The 25,258-nt window shown below is 35.8% G+C and overlaps 1 protein-coding gene across 2 annotated transcripts in view; it reads right to left on the reverse strand.

Moving 5' to 3' along the window:
- Positions 1-25,258, reverse strand: part of LOC139747303 (store-operated calcium entry regulator STIMATE-like) — a 36,348-nt gene that overhangs the window by 6,180 nt on the left and 4,910 nt on the right. Inside the window, exons 5-7 of one of the 2 annotated variants that reach the window (XR_011712370.1) lie at positions 21,771-21,967; positions 21,358-21,477; positions 19,500-19,708 (exon numbers count right to left, since the gene is read on the reverse strand). Coding sequence is in view for 1 of the 2 variants with exons in the window: in XM_071659446.1 (XP_071515547.1) it covers positions 19,574-19,708; positions 21,358-21,477; positions 21,771-21,967 (452 nt within the window). In the remaining variant the exon portion in view is untranslated. Of the gene's footprint in view, positions 1-2,403; positions 19,709-21,357; positions 21,478-21,770; positions 21,968-25,258 lie in introns of those variants that run through there. The other variant, XM_071659446.1, reaches the window with a different exon arrangement.

Here is a 25,258-nt window from a genome sequence, read left to right on the forward strand (position 1 = left end):
CTCCTGTGCTCTACTTATAATAAAAATTGTAAGAACTTCAGAAGAAATGGGAGCAACAGTGAGGGAAGTAAATGGGATGTGATGAAATACAAAAAACTGATACACAAATGAGTGAATATTCTGAAGGACTGTTGACAATAGTAGTGGATGTGGTGGCATGAGCAGTGAGTCATGATGAACATTAAAAAATAAGTACAAAACAAGAGATGCAACTGCACGTGAATATCTTATAAAAGGAGGTGAGACTTGTATGGCCCAAGGTGAGGTACCTGAGGACTGGAGTAATGCAGGTACACCTCTTTATAAAAGCAGAGGGGAGGGAGTAAAAAGTTCAAATTACAGAGGTAATAGCTTGAAGATGAAGAAAGGCCACATCCACTTACACACACACACACACACATATATATTGTGTTTCATTTTCCCCATGGACTCATAGGAAGACAGCGACAAAGCAAAATAAATAAATATAAATAAATACATATATTTATTATTATACTTTGTCGCTGTCTCCCGCGTTAGTATGGTAGCGCAAGGCAACAGACGAAAGAATGGCCCAACCCACCCACATACAAATGTACATACATACACATCCACACACGCACATATATATATATATATATATATATATATATATATATATATATATATATACATACAAAGACATATACATATATACACATGTACATAATTCATACTTCCCACGTATTCCCTGCGTGTCGTAGAAGGCGACTAAAATGGGAGGGAGTGGGGAGCTGGAAGTCCTCCCCTCTCGTTTTTTTTCAATTTTCCAAAAAAAAGGAACAGAGAAGGGGGCCAGGTGAGGATATTCCCTCAAAGGCCCAGTCCTCTGTTCTTAATGCCACCTCGCTAATGCGGGAAATGGCGAATAGTTTGAAAAAAAATTATAAATATTATTTACATTAATTATTATACTTTGTCGCTGTCTCCCACGTTTGTGAGGTAGCACAAGGAAACAGACGAAAGAAATGGCCCAACCCACCCCCATACACATGTATATACATACATGTCCACACATGGAAATATACATACCTATACATCTCAATGTACACATATATATATACACACACACAGACATATACATATATACACATGTACATAATTCATAGTCTGCCTTTATTTATTCCCATCGCCACCTCGCCACACATGGAATAACATCCCCCTCCCCCCTCATGTGTGCGAGGTAGTGCTAGGAAAAGACAACAAAGGCCCCATCCGTTCACACACACACACACACATATATATATATATATATATATATATATATACTTTTTTTTCATACATGCTTACCATTTTCCGTATGAGTGAGGGAGCAACAAGAACAGATAACAGAGCCTCAGAGAGAAAATTCCTCACTTGTCTCCTTGCTCTGTTCCTTCTTTTGGAAAGCAATACAGGAAAGGAGGATTATGAACTACCCACTTCCGCCCCTCTTAGTTACCTTCTACAACACACAGTGAATATGTGGGCAGTATTCTTATTTTTTTTTCATACTATTCGCCATTTCCCGCATTAGCAAGGTAGCGTTAAGAACAGAGGACTAAACCTTTGAGGCCCCCTCCTCTGTTCCTTCTTTAGGAATACTAAAAACGAGAGGGGAGGATTTCCAGCCCCCTGCTCCCTTCCCTTTTAGTTGCCTTGTTCGACACGCAAGGAATACATGGGAAGTATTTTTTCTCCCCTATCCCCAGGGATAATTCTTATATTTATACGTATAGAAATAATAAATGATCTGGAAAAAGCTTATGATAGGGTCACCAGAGAAACCTTGTGAAAGATTCATGAAAAGTTGCTAAATGCAATAAGGAGTTCTTACAGAGACAGTAAAGCATGTGTGAGTGTTTTCCAGTGAAGATGGACCTCAGTCAAATATATGCAAATCAATGTGATTAATTTTTTTTTACTGGGTGATGCAGAAGGTATTTGCAAGGAGGTTAGAGTGAGATGTAGGGCTATGGCAAGCTGGGGGAGCATGGGAAGTGAATCAGTTGCTATTTGTAGATAAGACAGCTCGGTGGCAGACTTGAGAGAGAAGCTATTGAATGGGTTTGGGATCGTGTGAGTGAAAGCTGTGAGTAGTATGAACTAAAGTAGGTATTGAGGTGCAACAGGGATGAGACAGGATGTTTTGAACATAAGTATGAAGGTGGAGGACTTGGACGAAAAGGAGTGCTTTGGATACCCTAGAGTGGACTTACCTGCCAAATAAAATAACCTTACTGTTTTTTGAAATATTGAATTTGCAGTATCACATTCAGTATCAGCTTATAGTAATGGACAAAGACACATGGAATCTTTAACCTCTAAAGAGTTGTCCCTTTTGTGAATAGAAACTTTCACATTTCTTTCTTCACTTATAAACATTTTTGGACAAATAATATCATATAAAATAGACACATTTAATGAGTATGCACAACAAGGATGAAAGGTTGTACCAAGAGGTAATCATAACTGTATACAATATAATATATAGATACAAAGACATTCCTCCATGGTACATAGTTTAAAATGGCTCGGACTATAAAGAAAAAGACGGAAGAACTCAAGCCAAGAAGACCTGTACTTCATGGAAGTCCCACACCAAAGCTTCACTATGTAAAGTTGGCAGTCCATCTTTATGTGAGGAGACTACACTCATACAATACTGTTTGATTTCTAAACCATTTAAACCTAAGCATGTCAATTACTTTTTTCTTTTAACAAAGGTGCAGATTAAGGTAATGATCTGTAAGTACACAAAACAGTAAAAAAAAAAAAAATAATGGGTTCCATTTACAATAATTAAGCTTTCTTCATAATATTAACATGCATTTTTGTGATGAGTTAAACAATCATCCAGATACCTATTAAAACATTTTCCCCTACAGTCATCCACATACTGCTGCCTTCCTTCATAATCCCCATTTATTAACTTAAATATGTAATATTTTCATCCAGTGCGATTACTCTAACTTACAGTTTCTTTTACATATCTTTGGCATAAATCAGATAATTTTAGTAACATTACTAGAATCAACTAATCAGATTCATAAATATGTCTCTTTAAGTAAAGCAACATACAATATGCCTGTCAGTAATATTACAGCACCAAAATTAAAAACACCATTGTAACTACCTTCATAATCAAACTGATGTGTTATTAAGTGGCTTCTTATTTACTGCAGCATGGAGAAAGTTTTTGCATGTAAATGTTATGAAACGCGCATACATACACACACATTTGCCTTACATTTACTAAAAAAAATTATAGTTAGGCGTCTTATACAATAAACATTTACAAGGAAATAATTAAGATTGTAATTTGATTATTGTAATTCACAGTCATGCATCACTATAAAATATTCTATACATTGCTTTAATCCATGATGATTTGTTTGAAATGAAAAATACAAGTCCCACAACCAGTGGTAACTTTGAGGTTCAAACTACAATCATATTTATCAAATTACTACATTACATCCCTGTATGTAACTCGCATTAAGCAAACAGGCAAATAGAAAAAATTGCGAAAACATGAGAAAGAGAGAAAGATATGCTGCAAAAAACACCTTGGAGTCCTTATCCACCGTAACTTTCATTCTCTTTGAGGCCTGTCAATACAGAAATTTGACTTCTGTATGATATGAATTTGTACATTTAAAGCTCACTCACATTCATAGACAGATAGGACAAGAAACATTTTTTACTAATGTGGCTTCAAAAAAATGCATGAATGTGAGACTTAAAAGATCATCAGAATAAAGGATATATCAGACTGAAAGAATTAGCACCCCAGCAAAATACATACGAAACTGGAGGTAAGTTATAATACTAATTATAAGCTCAATTCCTTAGTGAATAAACACTTCTGGGAGGTTCTGCCATTATCAGTGGATGACAAGGACTACAATCTTTAAGAATCTTCTTGTTTCAAAAAAACTCTTTCATTTCCCTGCTACTGATTACAGTGTAGAACTGAAGTTGCAGGAACCCTATGAAAGGGGTCCTGGGTATATATAGTTAAAAATTAAATTATATAAAACAAAATAACTCCTCTTCCACCTACTGCTCTTTAGCAATGCTGTCTTCAATGCGCAAACTCATTGAAAAAATGATCCACAAGAGAATCAAACCAAATATCCCACTCATCAACAAAGCATGACTTTAAACCTAATAACTCCTATACCACACTGTTAAACACATATCTAACAATATACATCCTGAATGGCTTCAACCAGCCACAACTCCCCTCCTGAACAGTATTAATGGCAGGAAATATCACCAAAGCATTCAACATTATCTTCAGATACATCCTTACACAGATTATACTTAACATCAACCTTCACAGCTATGAGAAAAATGGCTAGTCATCCTTACAGCTGGTTGCCAGAGTAAATTATACAAAAGGCTTCACCTCCAAAATCTTCAAGCTCTACAATGTAGTTCCCCAAGGAACACTTCTTTTTCTAACCTAAAATAATAAAAAAAAATCCCTAACTATCATTTAAGAACAATTCATCCATTCCACCATAAACTATGTCTTACTAGCTTTGTCATTCATACTTTCAAAAGCAATTGAAACAAACCTACAAAACATACAAAACAAGAGCACTTAGAACAATAACTAGTCATTATCTACAAAAAAAACAATATAATTTTAATACCTTTATGCTTGCAACACAATTCTTAGGAACAATACTAGACCCTTCACATTAATACCACTCCACAACCAACAACTAATCCCCAAGTAAAAATAAAAAGCTCATTCCTTGCCTCAAACTTCAAACCCATACCTGTCGTTCATCCTTCCCAATGAACATAACAGTGACATAAACATATGTAGACCAAAATGACCAAACAAAAAGTAAACATCCAATACACCCTCCCAGCCCAGTCTTAAACATCACTCCATCAGACATACACCCATCTGAAACTATACTACCTAAACAAGTTACCCTCCATGGGCCACATGCATAATGAGAGTGTATGTGGTCTTAGATGTGTCTTTAACACCTGAAGATGGTGTTTAAAAGATTTTCTGATTGTTGGATGTAACTTGCATTGATGGCCTTAATGACCCTGACAGTTGATAGGCCTAAAGCTCAAACAATGAACCAACCAACCAAGTTACTCTTTCTTGTCTGTATCCTGGACGCCAACCATCTCTATACTATGAAAAACATCACTACAACAAATCGTGAAATGCTTATTGCACAAGATGCAATTTCCACTCTGAACACATACTCCTAAATGGTCCTGTGCTCACTGCACAAAGAACACACAACATCACCTCACTGTTTGACCTATGGTCCCACCCTGGGTATGTGGCCGGCAATTTGAGCACTTGCATAAGCCCTCAGAAAGGATTTCTGGGGCATGAAGGTAGAGGTATTAATATATATAAAAATTTGTATATGTTCCACTTTCTTGTCTGCGTTCTGGACACCATCCATCTCTACAATGTTATGAACATCATTGCAGGATACCAAAATATACTTTAATGCTGAACACCTGCTCCTCAGTTGTTCTACCCTAACCTCACAAAGGCATATATATAAAACAACACAATACTTCACATATAGTCCTGCATGGATGACATGGCCAGCTTTCTCAAAATTGGGGGACACTGGAGGAGGAAGGTACAATAAAAGTGATTCTTGACTGAAAATGAGGAAAGAAAGCACTATAGTGAAATTTACTGTTGAGTTGCTTAGTATTTACTAATAGAAAGAAATATGGGATGAATGTGACCTATTCCTTTTACAATGATGTAAAATACTATTTATCCCTGGGGATAGGGGAGAAAGAATACTTCCCACGTATTCCCTGCGTGTCGTAGAAGGCGACTAAAAGGGAAGGGAGCGGGGGGCTGGAAATCCTCCCCTCTCTTTTTTTTTTCTTTTTTTTTTTTTTTTTTTTTAATTTTCCAAAAGAAGGAACAGAGAAGAGGGCCAGGTGAGGATATTCCCTCAAAGGCCCAGTCCTCTGTTCTTAACGCTACCTCGCTATCGCGGGAAATGGCGAATAGTATGAAAAAAAAAAAAAAAAAAAAAAAATACATGAAAAAATGCTTAAAGGCATCAATGTTGTATTGGGGCTAGTTAGTAAACCATGTTAAATATGGTAGAAAAAAGTTACCTAGGTAGGACTGGTTGGCTTAAACTGCTCATGGAAGCACTATCTTGGAAGAAGTGTTCTTTCTCCCATAGATATTTTTTGATTTGGACTATAATTCCATTGCAGCCTATATATGGGATTCTGGCAAATATTTTGAAACTTATCTCTACCAAATTAACATTTTCTACCATTGCTTCCCTCTACTTTTTTATTTTCATAACTTCCTTACTTCTAATTTCCAGCTTTTTGTAAACATAGTCGGGGAACTATCATTCTTTTTACTCATTCTTGTAATTTAATATGTAAATTAGTGACCTGACAACGATAAAATCAACACAATATATGAAACCAAAGGTATTTGTAGGATCTCTGTAACTTCAAAAGGTGTGAAGATGGAAGAGGAAATTTTTGATTTTCAGTATATACCACCTTTGAACTTAACCCCTTAATGTCTTCAGGTGGAGACTTATGCAAGCTAGGTGACGCTCTACAAAAATATTTATGCAACGAGTTTCCCGACTCAATTACATGGCCATGCACCAAGCCTGGGTGGTGGTTGAGGTGGCAGCATGTGATAATTTTTCACTCAGTCAGTCATCCTCTAACCATGTCAATTAGAGCACATTTGTATGAGTTTCCCCAGAGGACTTTGAGTGGCTTTTTCTTTAATTTAGAGGACCAGACAGAATTATCTAGAATCATTTGATGACAATCTATTTTGGATTGTGTGGAGGGAGCTTTTATGGACACTTTCAGCATCAAACATTCATCAAGGGGAGCAAGGAGAAGGTTTTCTAGCAAAAGTGGGAGAGTATTGCCGGCAACTGCCAAATATAATAATGCATTTGAGTAGTTCCGCTGGTAATTTTACAGACTTTTATAGTTTTGCCATTATAACAGTGATTATAACAAGAAAAGATTTGTTATATAACATAATAATACAATAATAATCAGAAATCAATATTTTGCTGTAGGTAAAATAAACAATAAAAGTGGTAACTGACTTGACACTCAAGTCTTACTCTTGCACTTTGAAGTGTTTTTTCTTCATTGCTATATGAGCATCTTCAAAGTTGTAAGGTTAAATACATTTTTGTAGAAAACCTGAAAAATGTGAATTTTGAGGACTGGAAAGGAAACACAGTGGGACGTTACAGGGTTAAGGATCAAACTACTTGATGCACATAACACAAAGAGGAAAAAAACTTTCACAAAGAAGTGATGAATGGCAAATAAAGGGTAAAGAAGGGTTAAGCACAGTTACTATATGAAGTTTTGGCTATTAATTGCAGGTTGGTTGGTCCCTCATAATTCTCTAGTTCCTTCTGATTATGTATTGTCTCTCATACATATGTACTCAGTAAACACAAACAATAAGTTTAACAAATGACAGCCATCTGATCAAAACAAAAAATATGTAAAAAAACAAAATTTAGGCACAAGGAATCGTATAAAACACTTATATTAAATGGCAAGCATTAAAATGGGATGTATGACAAAAATTCAAAAGAAATATCACAAAGTAGCAGCAAAATGCTAATGTGGGGCAATAAAAGTATGAACTAAATTTGCCTTGCACGAATTAGTTCAAAGCACACGTGCTAGGCATTCTTGTTTAGCAATGGCACTTTTGATACTAAAATGTAGTCTGATTGGCCCTACACAATTATCTGCTATTCTCAAAACTATTGCTCAATTAGGGCAAAGTCTTGATTCATGAAAAAGCTAAAGCTGCTCAGCCATTATTTTCACTGGGATCTAAAACAAATTAGCATACATACTAAACAAGAATTATAAAAGAAATGACCACAGAGTAGATGGGCTCATGAAAACTACACACCAGATGGGTGGGTTGAAGGAAAATACTTTCTTCAAGTTCCTTTTAAAAAAGGACAGAACTTTTGTATGCAGAAATGATTTAAATCACTTCTTGTTTTCTAGATTTGGTGCTTGTATTACAAGCATCATTAATGTAAACTAGAGATTCAGGTGAACATGTACTGCTTGCCTAGCCATTACGGCCTAGCAGCCATACTGCATGTCAGATCGTCTTGACACCATATTTCTGTAAAGTTTTGTTTAATCTGCTCAAAGGTTTCTGACAAGATTTCTGAAAGTTCAGACAATTAGAGACCATTTCCCCTATGGTGGTCATATGAGGTGTTGAACTGGAGTGAAATGTGGAAACCTTATATGGGTCCATCCACAAATCACTTCTGAAAAAGTTTTAGTTTAACTGACTAAGTGGTTTCTGAGGACAACAAAATGTGAAAAGTTTATAGATAACTGATGACTATGGATGGACAACAATTATAATGACACTGCTTCACAAGGTGAAGTAAAAAATTTCACCTATTGAGGAAATGGAAAGGGTAGGCGAGTACAATGTGCCGAGTTATCCTGCACTTGATATACTGGGAAATTAAAATTCTATCAGCGTTAGGAACTAAAGAAAGGTCTGTTTCTGGAAGAAATATTTACATCCTACATCTTATCAATCAAGATATCAACTGACTTTATCCTTAAAATATCCAGTTAATCATAAATCTTTAAAATAAAAAGATTAAAAAATATTACAATCAAGTGACATTCTTTTTTTTTTTATAAAAACAGATGCTCAAAGCAATGTAGTAGTTCTATAAACATCACATTTACTTCTTGTTTTTAATGTAAGGACCACAAGAGAGGAATACCTAATATGAAGAATAAATTTATTTTGTACATTAAAAAGCACAGTGAAAATGATAATGACAATTGAAAGAACATATCTGGACACCTAAGTTTTATTTGTGAAAGATATCTGAAAATCATTTAGCTGAGAAGACTCCTAAATCTCATGAAAGACTACAGTTACTAATGGTAATCGAATCAATTATCATAAACATTTTCAACTACACACTTAAGTTTTTGGAGGGACCATCTCCTCTGACTAATGCAAGTGTATGCATGTATATTCATACTAAGCACAGTAAAGATTGGCATTATCAGAATCCCTGCATGAGGTTATGCTGCGAGTGATAAATCACCTTTGATGAGGTATAATTGTCACCAGATCAAAGGGAGTAGAACCTCATCAAAGAACTTCTCACTCCAAAGGAGTCCTGCTACTGATTGTGGTACAGGCTTTAAAATGCAGGGGCCCTTGAAAGGAAGTCAGGCTATATAATAATAATAATAGAAAAAAATACTAAAGACTAAATTCTAGCAAGTATCAAAAACTTTAAACTCAAAACTAAAAACTGAAAGTTTTCCATAATATAAAACATAAAAGGATCCTCATAATATTAATCAAAGCAATAAAAATATCTTGCAATACAAGGTAATTTTTGATGTGACCAGGAATGAAACAATGAGGTAAGGTTTCTTGATCTCAACAAGTTTGAAAATAATAATGCTTGGAAAGCAAATGAATAAGGGTACACAATAAAAATTCCTTTAAACTGGCAACTTACATACAAATTAGGTTAACCATGATGACTCAAAAGCATAATCATCACAGGAACAACAATCAGTTCGAATGTATGTGACCTGTGGGAACTGTGCATCAGTGCTGCTTATGATAATGGAAACAACTTTTGCAGCATAATAATTAGTGGAAATCTAAAAAGAGTTAACATTAGGAGTATATCCAACTTATATGCAAACTAACATATTAGGCCAAAACTCTATGAACATGTTGCAGATGCATCTGACAGTCACCACAGCACTACTATCATCAACATTCTTCAACTACAGCTGTGAATTGTTGTAAAAGTGTTGACATCCCAGAAGTATTCACTGATAAAAAAAAGAAAGAGCTAGCTAATCAAGCAAATAATAATCTAATGTTTGCTCTCTAATTCAGTATCTACTTTTACAAACTCAAGATGAGATGATGATAAAGAAATGAAGAATTCATCTTGGAGGATTTCATCATCAATAACAGTATTAGAGAATAAAACCAGCAGCGTATGGGGTTCTCTTCTGCTCTGAAACTTCTTCGTAATTTAAGTCCTATATATACCCCAGAAGGTTGGAGTATAGCTTTGACAGGCACGTAAACATGAATGTCAATGCCTGATCATGAATAGGGCTGAGGACTAAAGTGATGAGTATACCGAGCTGGGATAATTCTTTCAACGGAACCAGAATTAATCTATATGAATGCTAAAGAGAAGCCATTTGATAAAAAACATGAGCCAAGGTCAACTGTGACTGCTGTAAACTTTAAACAGTCTTAAGGCTTCATCTCAAAATGGACTTAAATATGTTAAGGTTTCATTGGTTTTCCATTAATGCACAGTCTGGGCAATAAACCCTGCTCAATAGCACCTTCACAGTCAGCAACTAAGCAGTCTACTAAAATGATAACTGACTACCTGTTATGGTTTACCTGTGAGGAAGACCTACCTGTCTTTCACCAGATGCATAACCATGATTTTTGTGAGACCCCTGTCAGAAACAGGAACGATCATTCAAAACATCCAATGTGGCTTACATTAAGACAGGCCTTATCTGGTTTTCAGCCTATGAGCAAACAATGAGCTGTGTAAGACTCAAGTGGAAGAGAGCAATTACCTGACAAAATTTAAAACTTTCTTTAGAGGTATGACTGACTCATAATCAAGTTATGCAGGAAATGGCAGCTACTTTCTTTTATGTTGTTTTGTCTTAGGTTTCTACGGTCCTGACTGGTGAAACATGTTTACATGTGTCCTTCAATTCTACTACATGCAAAAAATAATTCGTATAAAGAAGAATTAGAGAACACCTAGAAATGGCACATATTACTACCACTACTGCTTAGTTATATGCACTGATACACTGGCTACTATCGTAAAAGGAGTCACCACATCAATAAAGAATATCACAATCATATCTGGAAAAATTACAGAAAGGCATCAGCTATGACATTAAAATTTACAATATGGCTGCATTATGAATATATATAAATAAATAAAAAATGCTAGGCTACCACAATGTTCTATTTCTTCTTCCTAAGGCACACTCATTCTAGATCTGTAACTGTGGTCCCTAAAAGCTTCTCATGTAATCCTGAACATCTTGCAGTAGGTCATGTTTGAAGTGAACACAAATTATCAAAACTGCACAGTTATGAACTTTTTTGGGGGATAATATACAATATCTAAACTTAGTAAATGAAAATCAGTTTCTACTGAACTTTGCAAACATCATTTTAAAAATGTATGTACTGTTTCCCTACATTTGCATTAAACAAAGAACTACAATATGAGAGAAATATGCCAATATCATTGATTATGTCTGAAATGCACTTTCAAATACACACTGTTGTTCACATATCACAAAAAGTTGATGACTGGTCAATACCAACTAATAAGCTAATAAAAATCTTTACAGTTACATGTCTGTAAGCAAAAATATTTTGCAATACACCTTTAGTTCCAAATACATTAATAAAATATAACTACTTCTGTATTACACAAATTTACAAATTTGATTCCTTTATGACATTTTTGAGGAATCATATTCTAAGCTGATTAAAATACTGAAAGATTAAAGAAACAGCTGCTTTAAAAAAAAAAAGAGATGAAAGATTAACAGGTTTTTTATTACAATAAACTACAGAGGTAATATTAATAGTATAAACCTTATTTCTAATGGTGTTAAAAATATCAGGAATGTATTTCTCACTATTTTTTGAAGACAACAGACCAGAAAGACTTGTATGAAACCAAAATCATTACTGCAAATGATATTTGATACGAACAAGTCAAAGGTATATCTCTAACTGATTTCTTAGTTTAAATACTAACCATGCATAGTTCAATATATATAAATAAACACAGTAGCTTTTAACTCTCACACTATTATTCATATACTAAAGTGGCTGGGATTATGCCTACTAGAATTAAATCTACCTGCTGGCTGGCTGGCTGGGACTAAATCTTTCTATCAGATGGGCTGGATAAAATTCATCTGTTAGTTGGCTATACATAAGTCTATTTTTTTGGCTGGCAAGGATTACAGTCATATGGGATCATATGAATCTATTGGTTCATCAGAAATACAGAGTTGGCAAGAATTACAGCTATCTGGGATCATACGAATCTACTGGTTCATCAGAAATACAACTCTGTTATAGCTGGGTTTGATTATACCCATCAGCTAGTTTTCCTGAAATGCATCTATCTATCTTTCAGTTGACATTACATTCATCTGTTGGTTGGCTGAAATTACATCCATATGTCACATGGGGAGAATTACATTCAAAATGCTCTTCTGGTGTCTTTATATTTTGTTGTGGACTGGTTGGATTACATTTATCTGTTGGTTGGTTAGGACTGCATATATCTGCTGGTCAGTAAAAGTTTTATTCATCTGTTTTCTGCAAAGAAGTGTATTTACTTGCCGAGTGGTTGTGGTTAAAACACTAAATTGGACTGCTACACTTATGATTATCTTTCAGCTGACTGGGATTAGATATACATGTCATATGCTGGGATCTAATTTAACTCTAAATTTCCCAAAAGTACATACACTCACTGGCTTGTTGGGATGGCATCTACAACCTATCCACTAAATGAGATTACATGCATCCACTGGTTTATGGACAACCAGTAAGTGGTAACACTATAAGCCTAACACCATCTTTGATTAAGTTTCACTGTTAGCAGAGGAAAAGAGCACTCCATTACTGATGATCTTCTCACCCTAAAGGAACTCTGCTTACTCTGCTCCTGAATGGAATACAGCCTCAAGGGGACTTAGGGTTACCCAATAACAATCATAACCTGACATTACATCAGTAAGCTGGTTGGGATTACAATAATCCATCAACTGAGAGGAAATGCAGGTTTTATTGGAGGTTACACCATGAAAGAAAAGTCACCTATGGTTAGACAGTAACATTGTCAGTTGACAAAACAGTAAAGTCTCGTCAAAGAACTTAAAGCTTCAAAGAAATCCATCTGTCCCTGATACTGAGTGTAGTGTGGCCTAAGCCTGCAGTAGCCCCAAGATCCTTTCAGAAAAGGGATCTGGGGTAATTTCAAATAATGATAAATAAACTGGGACTACATCTTTCTTCTGACTGGCTGGGATGAAAATTATATACCTAATAGAATAAATAATTTCCTAAAATTTTCAAAATGGGCAGCTTATACTACGACTTTCCTAAACATCAGCAATGAGGCAAGGTTGACTTGCAACGAACCTAATTTGTCTTTCAAAATAAAGACAACAGATCACATACAATTCAGGGAGGCTTTGCTTCTTAAATATAACCTGAAGTGGTCATGGGTGTGAGGGCCATTATGGCCTCTACTAGTAATAATAAGAAATATTTTTCATGTGAATGTATAACTATAACATAAGTGATATTTTCACATACACTTACCAAAGTTCATGTTTTGACATTTTGCTTGTAGGATCCAGATACAGAAGGTTCTGATTAACACTCATCTCCTTAACTAGAGATGAAAATGAATGTGAAAGAAAATATGTTTTCCATTGAATGGTAATGTTATTATCCGCACTGCATAAATCAGTGCTGGGTGCAGGAGTGTGCACAGGGAGCATGTGTGACATATATGACTCAATTTTAACCAAAATTATTCATCAAACCCTTACTCTAGCAGTCTCCAAGGAAATAAGAATTCACAAATAATGATGGGCTATGCTGTGATCATACAAGGTTATGATGGGAAAATAAACATTTAGCAACCAAGCAAACATTTGACACTATGACATTAAATGAAATGGCGTGGATGGGCATCTCAAATCTGAAAACTGGTAAGGAAAGATACCAAGTAAGGAGATTTCTACTTCTCTGGCGTACTATGAAGGGAACATAAAAAAATCAATAACTGGGTTATCAAGTTAGGTGCCAGAGATAGCTGCCTTTTTTTTGTCTAACTGAATGCTGTAGAAACTAGAAAATACCACCTCATCATATAAGCAATGTTGTATAGACTAGAAAATACCACCTTCTGGTTATACAAGTAATCATATTGTGACTCATATATCATACAACTTGATGAAAAACTGAATGGAAACTATTTTCTTCCGTTTGAAGGTTAAACTAACTCTAAATATAGCATACAATACTGTAAAAAAAAAATTCTTGGATCAATAATATTCATGTATATCAAATTTCTATGCATGATGGCATGATCCCTGAATACAAAAATACAACCCTTGAATACAGTGGCAATACCCTTGGGTATGATGGCAAGACCTCTGTCATAATCCTTAAGGGCTAGGTAAAAGTCTAGCACACACCCAAAGTTTCTTAAAAAACAAAAATAATTTTTTTTATCTAGAACTATGATCCAGTGGATTACTACTGATACTGACAGCAGAGTGACCTTATGGGAATTCTTGTTAAACTCTTCAGTACAAAGGAATACATATAAATTTAGAGTATACACTGTTGTGGAATACCGAGGCTGGTCACTGTACCAAGAACAAGGCTCATAATATTTACTCTTTTCCATGCAACACTTTCACATTCATGCCATAGCAGATGACTTGCCCCAGCTAAATACACAACACAGAAAGGCAAAAATTTTGGTTGCAACAGTGATAAATCATTGATCTACTTCATCCATGATCAAAAGGCTACTAAAAAAAAAAAAGCTACTAAATTTGGTTATAAGTTCTTAATATCAACATTCAACAATGTTAAAACCATAACTACAAAACATATACAGAAAGTACAGTACCTGTACAGCAAAGGGCTAAAGTGAAAAGAAAATTTTTTTGATGAGACTACGAGTTGAGCATCCCTAATCTGAAAATACTAAAGCTGAAACACTCCAAAATCAGAAACTTTTAGAGCAGGAACATGAATTACAAGTGGAAAATTCCACATCTGACCTCACTGCCAATGTTGGGCTCTGACGCTCTGTTGGCGCCAGTTTGCTACAAACAATTGTCACTGTCAGACTTATGTGCATTACTCACTGTATTGTTTGCTTATCATCTGCTCTGTGGTAAAAAGATGTTGAAAATGTCAAAAAGGCTTGCAGATACCCCTATGGGTAACAGTGATAAGAAAAAGAGGAAGCATATATGTTTACCTGTAGCACAGAAAGTCAAGCTATTGGAAAAACTGGACAGAGGTGTGAAACGTCTTAAAGGCTATGTGTATAAGGTGTATATGAAACATAAATGGATCTAGTGTTTAGACTTGGGTCCCATCCACAAGTTATCTCATTATGTATATGCAAATATTCCAAAATCTGAGAAAATTCAAAATCCAAAATACTTCTGGTCCCAGGCATTTCAGATAAGGGAAACTCAACCTATATAATAAATAAACCATAAATGAAATGCTTACAGATGGAAAATACAGAGTACTTTTGCCAAAAATATATATATGAGAAAAAATTATCAGAGTAAAAATAACTTTGAGATACCTTCTTTGTTGAGACCATGCTTCCAGTGACTCCCACTGGAAGTAAAGCATTCAAGAAAATAATGCCTCAATGCAAAGAATACTCAATGTGTGAATTAAGCCAGAGTCTCATACTTAAATAAATGTACAGTACTATGATCTATAATATCACAAAGTCAAGACTTTTAACTCTTAAACATTAGCTATCATACAATGTTCATTAAAAGACAATGGCTAACATTAAAATGATGTTTCAAATGATTATATATATATATATATATATATATATATATATATATATATATATATATCACATTCTTTCATACTTGGTTGCCATATCCCATGTTAGCAAGGTAGTACTATGAACAGATGAAGAATGGTCACATATGCTCACATTCATTCTCTAGCTGTCATGTGTAATGCACCAAAACCGAACAAATCATAAACCAGCCTTCAAAAATTTTTGTGGCTATCCATAAGTCTTAAAGAACCACCAATATACTAGCAGAATGTGCTGACTAAGAAGTTAAAAAGCCTTAGAATTCTAAGAATGGCACATTATCTGTAGCTTGTATTAAAAAGTCACCGCTGATGCCACACACCAGCAGTTCTAGTCCAATGTTTGCTTTCTTGAACCATAAGGGACCTTCTCTTCCCTAGATCTACACTCACTAAGCTCACACCCCTTAGCTGCAACAACAGATAAAAACTTATCTGAGAATGCAGAAGCAACGACACTGTCAGCCTGTCCTATGAGTAAGATGTTGCATTGTTTTTGGTACCTCCTGAACCTTTCAAACTTCCTTTTCTTACTATGATTGGCTTGACAGTTGAAGAGTTCCTCTCACTTTGCTGTCAGTGCTTGTATGCCTTCAGCATCATTAAATAATGCTATATTTATTCAAAATAATTTTTTAATTTAGGTCTTTCATCCAAAGTCCAAACAGTTTCTCAAACTTTTCTATGGATGGGTATCTCACCCTGGATGTTATCTTTTTCATAGTGAGGGAGATAGAACCATGGAGCTTTTAATCTCTTCTGCATTCCTTAGTACTGAGTGAATATTAGACTCACTAATGATATACTAATAACCAATCACTGTGGAACCATTGCAATTTTCAAATCATCAAAATATGTTCACCTGTTTTACAAGTGTTATATTCTTTTTAGATTTCTTCGTGTGTATTCTTGCAAGGAAGTATCACTTACAGGATATTTAGAGGGTGTCATGATCCAAAACATAAGCACTTCTGTAAAAATTGGAGCAAGTGAGAAATAACTTGTTACAGTAAATACCGCATGAACTTGTATGTGTTGGGTGATGCAGACACCACAGGCTTCTCATGACTTGCCATGAGAACCACACATATCACTCACCACAAACGTAAGGAATGAAATAATCTGGAGTGGACGCTATTTTATTAGGCAATTGTTTTTTGAATCCTGCTCTATGCTCCATCATTTCTTAAATTTTTTGTGGTACAAAGCTAATAGCTCAAATATAATTAAAAACAAATGTCAAGAGGAGGAGTGTACTTACCAATGCAATAAATTCCTCATGTTTGCTGAGAGAAGTTCCTTTTGTCAGTCAGAGCAGGCAGACTCTGTTTATGCATAATGGTAGTCTAGCCAGGGTCTTGAATATTTTCTTATTTCATTATCAGCACTGTCTCATTTTCTTTGATGAATTAATAGCATCATTAGCAATTCAGATCATCCATATTTATATGAGTCAATAATTCTATATAACCAAGGTTACCTTGCAATGCAACTGGAGAGTGACAGTTGTACTCTATAATATGACATACTGATAAAGTAATCACAGTACACCTTAAATAGACAAATTTTTGAATGAAAACATGGTGTAATGATGCCTGAGTTGGTAATCTTCTCTGGCATCTATGCTGTGAGTATGGAGAGTTCAAAATTCAGTAACCATACACAGGTCACACAGCCACAGGCAAAAAAAATTGCAACCATATATATGGATCAGCAGTGAAAGGGTTATCATATAACATTAACTAATTGTCATATGAACACCTGTTTTATAAATCAACACAGTATAAAACAATTTCCTGTATTCATGTCATGGATTTCTACCAAGCAACATGGCATTGAAAGTATCTCATATTCCTTCTATGCTACAAGTATATTCCCTCCATTATTCATCAATTGCAAGTATGTGTGCAATGTGTCCTATAGATTTCCTTGTGCATTTATATTCACTTTGTCCTTTTAAAATCATTCAAGCTCTCTCTACTCCCATTCTGCATGAAAATTTCCTATTACTATCTCTACAATTTCCAACCATGAAAGACACTAAAATGATCAGTCCCTACATTACTACCCTGAAGCAATTATAATCCCTCAATGTGGTCCTCTATTAATGTTGTGTAAGATGAGTGCTACTCCACTACAACAGGTACATTCCTTCGGTGTATTCCTTAACTCACTTCTTTTGTACATATACTCTATCAATTTGTTTCTTCATTACCGCTCAAAGGTGCAAATTTTCTCTATTACACATGCCACAAAAATGCAAGATGGACTTTAGCACTTAGGTATGGGCCATAAACTATCAATAACATTCCAATATACAATACATTTTAACTTATATAAGGATCAGAATTCTTTTCATGACTGGTCTATCAATGTCCTCAATCAAATCCGAATAGGAACTCAAGTTTGATGCGAGATAAGTTAAATGCCTGGTTAGAGCAATAAAGCAAAAACCTCCTGAGAAAATATCAAATGCCAACTTAAAAATGCATATAAACTCCACACACCTGCTATTTAAAGTCCCCTATAAAACTGATGTGCTTATCTGTTCTAAACTCTTTTTGTGACTCTTTAGGGCCTCTGTTATCTTCATATCTAAAAACAGTGATTTAAAAAAATTTCCAAAAGATATTCTCCTATCATATCAGAAAATTATGGTATTTCATATCATTCAATAGAAAACTGTTTCCATAATACTGTATCACATAAAATCATGGAAATATAAAAAATACTGATTGTGGAAGCTTTTGTTTCCATGTACTGAAAAACTAGCCCTAAATTGGCTAACCTGTTCTTTGCAATGCTAAATCATTAATGAATTAATCAGCCATTATCTCTATCTGCTTTTATACTATACTTGGATATTCAAGCATACCCACTGTCATTGGTCTTATAATAAAATCCAGAGCACAGCTATCCTAGCATGCTATCTGGACTACAGAAAATTACAAAAACAGTAACCTAAATAATTCTGGATCTACTTAACAATTCTTTAAATGTCACTTTCTCCACTTTAAGGCCTAACCCTGAAAATTCATTTAGTTAAACCAGTCACTAATCATATAATTACAATACTGCAATGTCACTACAATGGAACTAACAGTAAAATCCATCTACATAGTATTTCTTACTTTTTTCAAGCACTTCAGGTGAAATCACAATAACCACAGATGATGCAGTGGTCTCTCATAAAAAATATGCACATACACAGGAACACAAGAAACTTCTGTGTTCAGGTTTTTAAAAACCTTTCTACCCTCAATCTCATGAAAATTAAGTGTATATATAAAAAATTAAAGAATTGTCAAATAATTTATGATGGCTGACATCTTTTCACCGCTGCATCTCTTATGTTAGGTAGTGTCCTGCTAGGCACAAAAAGGTTTGTTAGTCTGGATGGCAAGAGTGACCAGTGCTTGACATAAAAAAGAAATGCTGCACAACACTGCTCACTCAGCATTCAACAAATTCTGAGACTACATCCCAGAACAGTCTAAGAATGTCTATCTCTAAAACAAGGTGTTCCTTGTGTATTTTGAACATTGTCAATGAATAAAGAAAATAATCAATACATACTCTCCAATGGAATTGTGTTCCATTAGGGATTAAAACTAATCTTAACACACATGACATGAAAATGACAAATGTGCATCCACTGCACAATAAATAATGAGTTAAAAATTATACTTTAAATTTCTCAAAGCACTTTTGCAATAATTCTTTGAATCATATCTTCCAAATACTGAACCTTGAAATTCATGAAGCGTTAAACATGATGTAGCATGCTTTGGGAATGGAATATCTAAGATTGTTGCTCAACAGTTATGTGATAGTTCGCCCAACATGTCTTTCTTGGAGATTCTCATGTTTACCCAGCAATTCATCATCATTGGAGGAGGATGAGAGAAGGATGTCAGATTCATCCTCATGTTGAAGATCATGGCGTTTGTATCGAACCTGGAAAACAAAGATGTTGAATGAAATAAAACCAATAATCATAAATTTCCTAAGCAATACATTAATTTGCATCCTCTAATCAATAAGTTTCTCTTTTTCATAATTCATTACTAATAAAGAATATTAATTCCCCATAGCCTATAAAGGTCTCTAATATGGCTTTGATGGCATGGGAAAAAGTTCTGCTCTCCTAACTACACCTACAACTGCCATTACAAGCACAAGTATGCAAGACATTCATGTGTACACAGGGCAAAAAAATATCTTCCAAGATGGGTCAGATGAATTTTGAAAAGATCAACATTCTGTCTTAGTAGGGGTGGTAAGCATGAATGTGAGATGAAGTTCCTTATATTTATGGAAGCCCAATTGAAATATGAAATCAACACTGTATACCATATCTGATGGCAAATGAAGGGAAATGTTCTAACAATCTATATCACAACATCATATGATGGGAAATGTTGCTAGCAATCAATATATTACAAGATCATGAATGAATGGCTACCACTGTGAGGCCACACCAATGGGTATTTCTCAAAATTCTTCATCTGTGGTGTCATGCTGTTTCACATAAAAAGTGGTAAGACACAATTTTATCATGTATGTGGTGGCCTAGTAGATATATAAGTTTATTGGATCACCATAGCTATAATGAGGAACACTAATGAAAGTGAAGAAAAATAAAATGAGAAATGTGATGACTTAAAAAATATTTTTGTGGGATTATATAAGACAGACGTGGAAGCATCCCCAGTGGCTCCCACTTGCAGAAGAAATCACATTACAATTGCAAATAATCTTATTTTATAATGAGATAATAGAGGACTTTGGTAATGTTTAACAGGCAAAGAGTGAGAATATTTCTATAGAGAAACATCTCAATCCCTTCCAAACATGCCAGTCACATGATCTCCTCCCAAATGTAGTGTGAGAGATGTAATATTTCACTAACAACCCTTTGCCTGTATATGAATTATGAGTGTACATGAAATGTCAGTAGTAGGTACTAGTTGGTAGGCAGCCAACAACCAGGAAGGTATATTACTAGTACTACCCGCTTGGGTATTGGAAGAATTAGCGTTGCCTACGTAGTAAGCCAGTACTTCAATAGTTGTAAAGTTGCACTCCTCACATACAGGTAGCTATCTTTTCTTTCTGCCTCACCCACATGTGGACTGCTAGCATTCTGTTCATAAACATACAATCTCTCCTTGTCACACATAACACCTGAGAACACTTTAACTCACACAGCTTATTCTTCGTAACCAGATTTTCCTGCAGTGAGTGCTATGTGCTCACTCTGCCTTTTGGCAAAATGTTAGGAGTGATAAGACAGAAGTAGTAGACAGAAACATTTAGGCAGGACCATTAGGTAGAAGTAGTAGGTATGAACATTAGGTAGAAGTAGCCAGTACGAACATTAGATAGGAGCCTCTGAAAAGAATGCTCTCTACCTTTGGCCTGTTAAGGTCAAGGCCTTAAAGGCTATGATGCAGAACTGAAGTTCTCTAGTTAAGGCCAACCACTTGAGGGGTTTCCAGTTGGAAACAGGCATCAGAGATATACACAGACAGATGAAATGAAAAGAGAGTTTTCAATAGAAAGAAAAAAAGCTTTCAATATCCTCTCCAGACAGGTTGACATACCTTAGAATATCCTCTTGATGATCCAGAGGATGAACCATCTTGGTATACATCCTCTTCATCTCTAACTGCCCGCCTTACCTTCAACATCAAAAAGTTATCTGTCACCCAGAAGATGAGTGCCTGGTGAATACAAGAGAAGACAATACATGAAAATACAAGGATTTGGTAATAAATGGAGTATGAATTATGATTTCTATACCGTAGTCTAACTAGTAGTATAAGGCATATACAATATCATGAGAAAAACTTCAACCAAAAGAGCGTAACAAAAATGTTAAAACATAACTGGGAGCCATATGAACTGATGGTATTTAAAAACTGATGCTGCATATCTTCACTGTGGTTTTTTTTTTTGCCATGTGAAGAGATTTACGCTCATTTATGAAGAAATTACTATAAAGTATAGTACTTACATTAACAAAGAAGGGAATGACTAGAACAACGATGACTACCCGGACTTCTGGATCAGTAATGGGAGCCAGGATAAGGTCCCTCACACTGGACCAGAATTGAAAAGCTAATAGCCCTGTGATAAGCACCTTCTCCACTACCATAATGCCCATGTAGAGAGCACACTGATGACCCCAAGCACGTATTGATGGTGGTCGACCTGAAAAAGATATCAGCTGCAATGATGCAGTTCAAACACTAGTATAGAGGCGTTTGGATGATACTTATAAGGAAGGAGTGCAAATGACTGGGAGATGTATAAAAGAAAGTGGTAGGAGGTCAAGAGGAAGGAACAAGGGTTGAAAAAGAGGGCAAATGAGAGTTGGGGTGAGAGAGTATCATTAAATTTTAGGTAGAATAAAAAGATGTTTTGGAAGGAGGTAAATAATATGCATAAGAAAAGAACAAATGGGGACATCGGTGAAGGGGGCATGGGGGTAAGTAGTAACAGGTAGTGATGAAGTGGGAAGGAGATGGAGTGATTATTCTGAAGGTTTGTTGAATGTGTTTGATGATACAGTGGCCAATGTAGGGAGTGCAAAGTGAAAGGGTCAGGGAGAATGATTTAGTTAAGAGAGAAGAGGTAGTGAAAGCTTTGTGGAAGATGAAATCCAGCAAGGTGGCAGGTTTGGATGGTATTGCAGAAGAATTTACTAAGAAAGGGGGTGACTGTGTTATTAATTGGTTGGTAAGGATATTCAATGTATGTGCGGATCAGGGTGAAGTGCCTCAGGATTGGCAGAATGCATGCATAGTGCCATAGTACAAAGACAAAAGGGATAAAAGGTGAGTGTTCAAGCTACAGAGGGGTAAGTTCGTTGAGTATTCCTGGGTGGGGGAAGGTATGTACAGAGTGTCGGACTGGGGAGGAGCAGTGTGGTTTCAAAAGTGGTAGAGGATGTGTGGATCAGGTGTTTGCTTTGAAGAATGTGTGAGAAATACTTAGAAAACAGATGAATTTGTATGAATCATTCAAGGATCTGGAGAAGGTATATGATAGGGTTGATAGAAATGCTTTATGGGAAGGTCTTAAAGAGTATATGGTGTGGGAGGTAAGCTGCTTGAAGGAGTGAAAAGTTTTTATCAAGGATGTAAGGCATGTGAACAAGTAAGAAGAGAGGAGAGTGATTGGTTTCCAGTGAAGGTCAGTCTGTGGCAGGGGTGTGTGATGTCCCCATGGTTGTTTAATTTGTTTATGGATGGGGTGGTTAGGGAGGTAAGTGCTAGAGTTTTGCAGAGAGAGGCGAGTATGCAGTCTGTTGGGGATGAGAGGGCTTGGGAAGTGAGTCAGTTGTCGTTCATCAATGATACAGCTCTGGTGGCTGATTCGATTGAGAAACTGCAGAGGTTTGTGAATGAGTTTGGAAAAGTGTGAGAAAGGAGTAAATGTGAATAAGAGCAAGGTTATTAGGTTCAGCAGGGTTGAGGGACAAATTAATTGGGGAGTAAGTTTAAACGGAGTAATATTGGAGGAAGTTAAGTGTCTTAGATACCTGGGAGTGGACTTAGCAGTGAATGAAATCATGGGAGCAGAAGTGAGTCACACAGTGGGGAGGGGGTGAAGGTTCTGGGAGTGATGAAGAATGTGTGGAAGGATAGAACGTTATCTTGGAGAGCAAAAACGGGTATGTTTGAAGGAATAGTGGTTCCAACAATATCGCATGGTTGCCAGGCATGGGCTATAGATAGGACTGTACGAAGGAGGGTGGATTTGCTGGAAATGTACTGTTTGAGGACAATATTTGGTGTGAGGTAGTTTGGTCAAATAAGTAATGAAAGGGTAAGAGAAAGGGGTGGAAATAAAAAGAGTGTGGTTGAGAGAGCAGAAGAGGGTGTGTTGAAGTGGTTTGGACATATGGAGAGAATGAGTGAGGAAAAATTGACAAAGAGGATATATACGTCTGAGGTGGAGGGAACAAGAAGAAGCAAGAGACCAAATTGGAGGTGGAAGGTTGGAGTGAAAAAGATTTTGAGCAATTGGGGCCTGAACATACAGGAGGGTGAGAGGCATGCAAGAAATAGAGTGAATTGGAACGATGTGGTATACCAGGGTTGATGTGCTGTCAAAGGACAGAACCAAGGCATGTGAAGCATCTGGGGTAAGCCATGGAAAGGTCTGTGGGGCCTGGATGTGGATGGGGAGCTGTGGTTTTGGTGCATTACAAATGACAGCTGGAGACTGAGTGTGAATGAACATGGCCTTTTCTGTCTTTTCTTGGTGTCATCTTGCTGAAGCATGGGGTAGTGATACTGCTTCCTGTGGGGTGGGGTAGTGACAGGAATGGATGAAGGCAAGCAAGTATGAATATTTACATGTGTATATATGTATATGTCTGTGTATGTGCATGTATATGTATGTATGTTGATATGTATATGTATATATATATATATATATATATATATATATATATATATATATATATATATATATATATATATGTGCATGTACGGGCATTTATGTATATATGTGTGTATACGAGTAGATGGGCTGTTCTTCATCTGTTTCCTGGACCTACCTCCCTGATGCGGGAAATGGCAATGTAGTATAATAAACACATTTGTTTTTATCTAATCAGTCCTTTCAAGCAGATCAATGCATTAGGGTCACTTTACTTAGAAAGAAAAAGAGAAAAAGATGATTCCATTCTACAGAGATGAGATTTACAACTGTGAAATCAACAAAGAATGAGCCAAATCTAGTTGTGTCTAAAGAAATGAGGTTGGTCCTAGCTGAATGATAACTGACAAAGGGGGTACAGGGAACTCTTCAGACATCTTTGACCTGTTGTGCCAATCAACTTCAGCACTGGAGAATCTCAATATTATTGTGCTGCCTAAAATTTTTCACTAGTTGAAGAATGAAAGAATGTACACAGAGTAATGAGTTCTGTGAGTTTTGTGAAATGTGAGAGTGGAATGAGTATGAGTTTAAAGGTTTAATGCCAGTAACCCATGTGTACATGACACAAATTAAAAATGAGGAACATGGGTTATGACAAAGGGGAATTTGATAAACACAGTGCTGGCTTACTGGGTCACCATCACTACGTCTCCCAATACCGAGGTGAGAGTCCCTCCTTGGCTGATGGGTGCCTTCCACCTATCTAAAGGTGCCACCACTGACTATGTGCTTTTTGCTTGAAACTTTTGAAATATCCAACAAATTTTCATTTTCTTACCTAAAGCTAAATTGCCTGCCTTGGTTTATTCAATGAAGAGAGATCATTTGATAAGACCCCTCTTAACTTATTCATGCTGTTTCATATCTGAGGGGCCTCTCACTTGTAATGTTCGAGTTAATCTTTAGAACAGTGAATCCAACAGATAATCATCCCACAAAAAATCCTATCTGTGTCCTCATGGTTTTTAATTTCATGCTCAAGTATTTCAGGTATCATCCATGTTGGATGATAGTCTTATGAACAAAATATCAATAGATATCTGAGATGAA

Source organism: Panulirus ornatus, chromosome 68, assembly GCF_036320965.1.
Source record: "Panulirus ornatus isolate Po-2019 chromosome 68, ASM3632096v1, whole genome shotgun sequence".
Lineage (NCBI taxonomy): Eukaryota > Metazoa > Arthropoda > Malacostraca > Decapoda > Palinuridae > Panulirus > Panulirus ornatus.